Consider the following 4,207-nt stretch of genomic DNA (forward strand, 5'->3'; position numbering starts at 1 on the left):
TATATATATATATATATTACATCTTACGGTACTGTCTCTAAATCTGAAATAGCCTGATCTTAGAATGATTGAATTTCCGTTGTACTGTCTACACAATAATGGCTGAATGTGAAATTCAGAAAAAGGTCTAGAAAAAAATAATTATTTAATGCAGTGTACCTGTGTTCAGATGCTGTCAGTGGGAGGCGGACGTTTAAACTGTTGTGAAATTACTATGACGATGGGCTCGATGAATTTGGAAAAAACCCATCGATGTGCTATGTGTAGCCCGTTGGATCATGGTCTAACTTGCCGCTATTATGAGTTCTCCATAACTTCTATATCTGCTGTGTCCAAAGAAATATGAAAAACATTTGGTTCTGAAGGATAAAAAAAACTACGACGTATTACGGTTGACAAATAATCAAATAAACGGAAGTAAAGGCTTAGATAGTGCTTCCATAATAGTACATTATCATTCTTCAAAACAAAATAACGATCTTATTTAATTTGAAATAGGGGGGCTCTCGTGGCCTAGAGGTTAAGGTGTTGGCCTCTCATTCAAAGGTCCCGGGTTCGATTCCGGGTAGCGACCAAAATATTTTCTTCTCTAAAATTGTCTCCTTTCACATCCTTTCCTGATCTCTAACAATGTTCTGTTGTCTGCTTTCATTTCCACTTTCCGCCCCCACCCCCTCACCTCCTTTGCCCCCTCCTCTGGGCTCCTGACTCTTTCTGCAGCCTTTCTACTGCTACTCCTTGGCTCCTCCTAACTGCTGTCTTTCTGCCACACCCCTGATCTTCTGGTAGGAAAGATCTACACCTAGCCTTCTCGGACAAGGGCGAAAAATCTCGGAGGTCCCGTGTGCAAGTTGCGCACGTTAAATATCCCTTGGTGGTCTAAAATCGATAAGAGTAGGCTTCGGCCGCCACCCGAGCAAAATTCAAAATTTCCTACCAACGAAAAAGTATTAGGTGTGTCCCGCGCGCTCATATGACCTTATGCAGTTGCGAGCGCCGTAAAACCCTATACTAAACAAACAATAATTTGAAATGAGTACTTTTTAAAGAAAAAACCCAAAGTGAAACTGACACAAGCTAAGAAAATTACATGTACACGTTATCCGTGTTTTCGTCTCGAGCGCATCGACCGGGTATTCTGGTAAGGGTAAGATATTCATTTTGCACAACGCAAATCACATTTCCTTTGTGCATTTCTTTGAACAGTAAGAGCAGAACATTTTTTTCACAGGAGTTACCACTGCCTGCAAATAGTAACCCCATTTGACTGAATCGAAGATAACGTAGACACAAACCTACAGCCCAGACTTCAGGCAAAATGGCGTCAAGGAGAAGCCAACACACTGAACAACTCAAAGGCAAAGTCTGTGTCGTGACCGGAGCCAGCTCTGGGTTAGGGGAGAGCATCGCCATCATGTTCGCCCAGAGAGGGGCATCTGTCACCTTATGTGGCCGGAATGAGGACAGGCTCCAGGCCTCCTTGACCTTGTGTGTCCAGGCCAGTGGAGGTCAAGCTGACCGCTTTTTGGCCGTGAGCGGGGACGTTGTCGACCTCTCTGCAAGGAAGGCGATTGTGGAGAAGACGGTAGAGAAATTTGGACGTCTGGACGTGTTGGTGGCTAATGCTGGTGTAGCAGATCCTCATTGTGGTATTCTGACTGCCAGTGAAGAGACTTTTGATAAAATCATGAACACGAATGTAAAAGCAGTGTTCTTCCAGATTCAAGAAGCGGTGCCACATCTGGCAGCGAGCAAGGGCAACATTATCGTTGTGTCATCCATGTTGTCATTTATGGCTTGCTCACCCAACATCCTGTATCCGATGTCAAAAGCGGCAGTGGATCACATGATCCGATGTCTGGCCGTCGACCTTGGGCCGAAAGAGATCCGGGTCAACGCTGTGAATCCTTCCCTCATTCCCACAAGAATGCGTAGGTTTGTATTTTGTCCTGGCTTGATTTCCACGAGAAGTTTACGTTATTCTAGAATATTTTATTTCAAAATGAATCGGAGTCAGCTTTTTAAAAGGTAGATTATCAATAAACCCTTAAGAACAAAATAAAAGAAGAAGGGCAGAAAGTCACGAATATATCTGGAAAGAAAGGGAAAAATTGTTACCTTAGAATTTGAAATTCAATCAGGTAAAAACCAGAGGCTTTGGCTACATTGCCCTTTGATTCACAGCATATTGAAACAGCGAAATAACACCAGTGGCAAAGCTGACTACGCTAATAGAAAGGAATACATGACCGTGAATTAGTAGATCTTTGAAAAGACAATCATGTTCACTACTCCTCACCAATCACTTTTAATTCACCACAACCCAGACAAGGCATGGTAAAGCAGCTCAGAAAGAATTTGCATTCAGAACTTTCACATTTTTCTCTGCAACGAATTACATCTTTATTGTGGATTTCAGTGGTAAACTGTATGATCTTATTACCCCCCCCCCTTTTCCCAACCTTCTGAATCCTCTCCCTCTATTTTCAGAGACTACGCCCCCGATGAAGAAACTATGGATAAGCAGTACAACCAAGCGCTTGTCCCAGAAATTGAAAAACAGGTCTGTGGTCTCAAGTCCACGTTTTGTACGTTCTCAATACCTGCCTGCCTGTGCTTTGCGCTGCAAACCTTGAAATTGACCTGCTTTGTGGTAATTAAAATCAGGGGTTTGGCACATGTAGTTCCAAATTATTCTTATTATTTCTGCTAGAAGTAGAAGACTCCGATCGAAAGTAGATCACTTAGGCCCCCGATTCCTTGGTGGAGCACAAAACATCAAGGAAAAGTTTCAAAAGGGATGATGGAAACCCTCCTATTTCTAACTTAAAACGTTCGAACGTTAGTCCTTTGGTAAGAGAAAAAATCCAAGCTGTCTTTTTTCATCTTCTTATTCATTCTAAATGAATCAGTCAATCTGGTGGTGTGCACAAGCTATGCAGTTTTTTGAAGATTTTTGAACGTACCCGGTACCTTTTAACGCCCTTTCCCCTGCAGTGTAGTTTTCCATGTCTGTGCTCTTGGTCAAGCCCCCATCCAGTATTTCAACAGCGGCAGGCATATTATTGCTTACCGTGTCTCTTTTGTATTCCTAACGGTGGTAATTTTCTGTGCTTACGAGAGGTTATCCCAAGCTTGATAAAAAGAAAACTTCTCTAAGATGAACCTGCTTTACAGCACTTAGTTACTTATTGGTATTTTCACATTTAGTTTAAAAATAACGACCGCAGACCTCTTGGACTGGCGTCTGGGAGGTAATGGGTAGACTCTTTGCTGTTGCACGCTGATGACGTGAATTTGATTCTCGATTGGAACATTTTATTTTATCAGATATATCTTAATGTCACTACTGGGATGCAGCATTCCACTCAGCTCGGGTTGGCCCTTATAGACAGAGTCGAAGTAGCTTGCGCTTTTAAATGTTATAAATTGTCTCACTAAAGACGTAAAAAATCAATTCATTCCTTCAGCCTTCAATTATAATGTGATTCAGATTCAAGCCCAAACTCATATTATAATATACAGATTATTTTCAAACGTTTGGAGCTCCAGAGCCTCCAGCAATTGTGAATTAACTAGGGAAGGGGATATTGAAATGATTTTGCTACGAAATTTTATGTAATGTCTTCTTATTTATCCAATCCTTTCTTATAACCCGATGTCCCCTTATATCTCTTGTGAGTGCTTGGTGGGTGCTCTGGTGTGGTTTGCTCCTTTATTCCCATCAAACGTCTTTCGTTATTTCCTCTCCTCCTTTGCATGTTTCTCTCTTGTAAAAAAACCCAACTAATTTCCGACACTTATGACCTTATTTGTGTTGCATGCAAGTGTCATAAAACGTTTACTAAAACTAAACTAAAACCGATTTGAAAATTATTTTCTCCAGCCTCTGGGCAATGTGGGCGTGACCAAAGAGGCAGTGGCTGAGGCTGTGAGCTTCCTTGCATCGGACGCCGCCAGTTTCCTCACAGGTCTGTGTATGCCGGTGGATGGCGGCAGATCTTTCGCGGGGACATTTGGGAACAAGTCCTAGTGCTAGGGAATCTATCTACGCCGTCATGTCCGGACTTTGGACACAGATAGCGGAGACACACACCATTAAAAGAGACTCAAAGCTGTTGAAATTACAATAAAACAAAAATTTTGAAAGACTCTAATTTTTGGAAATTGTCTTTGACTCTGGAATCAAGTTTTCTCTTCTGCCCCC

The 4,207-nt window shown here is 42.1% G+C and overlaps 1 protein-coding gene across 3 annotated transcripts in view; it reads left to right on the top strand.

Moving 5' to 3' along the window:
- LOC101861236 (3-oxoacyl-[acyl-carrier-protein] reductase FabG) overlaps positions 1 to 4,157 on the top strand; it is a 7,933-nt gene extending 3,776 nt beyond the window's left edge. The window contains exons 2-4 of one of the 3 annotated variants that reach the window (XM_005108537.3): positions 1,232 to 1,931; positions 2,491 to 2,563; positions 3,887 to 4,157. In XM_005108537.3, the coding sequence (XP_005108594.1) occupies positions 1,319 to 1,931; positions 2,491 to 2,563; positions 3,887 to 3,908 (708 nt within the window). In that variant the 5' untranslated portion in view covers positions 1,232 to 1,318 and the 3' untranslated portion in view covers positions 3,909 to 4,157. Of the gene's footprint in view, positions 1 to 1,215; positions 1,936 to 2,490; positions 2,564 to 3,886 lie in introns of all 3 variants that reach the window. The other 2 variants (XM_005108536.3, XM_005108535.3) reach the window with 2 other exon arrangements.
- The last annotated feature ends 50 nt before the right edge of the window (positions 4,158 to 4,207 follow it).

Source organism: Aplysia californica, unplaced genomic scaffold (genome assembly GCF_000002075.1).
Source record: "Aplysia californica isolate F4 #8 unplaced genomic scaffold, AplCal3.0 scaffold00698, whole genome shotgun sequence".
Taxonomy (NCBI): domain Eukaryota; kingdom Metazoa; phylum Mollusca; class Gastropoda; order Aplysiida; family Aplysiidae; genus Aplysia; species Aplysia californica.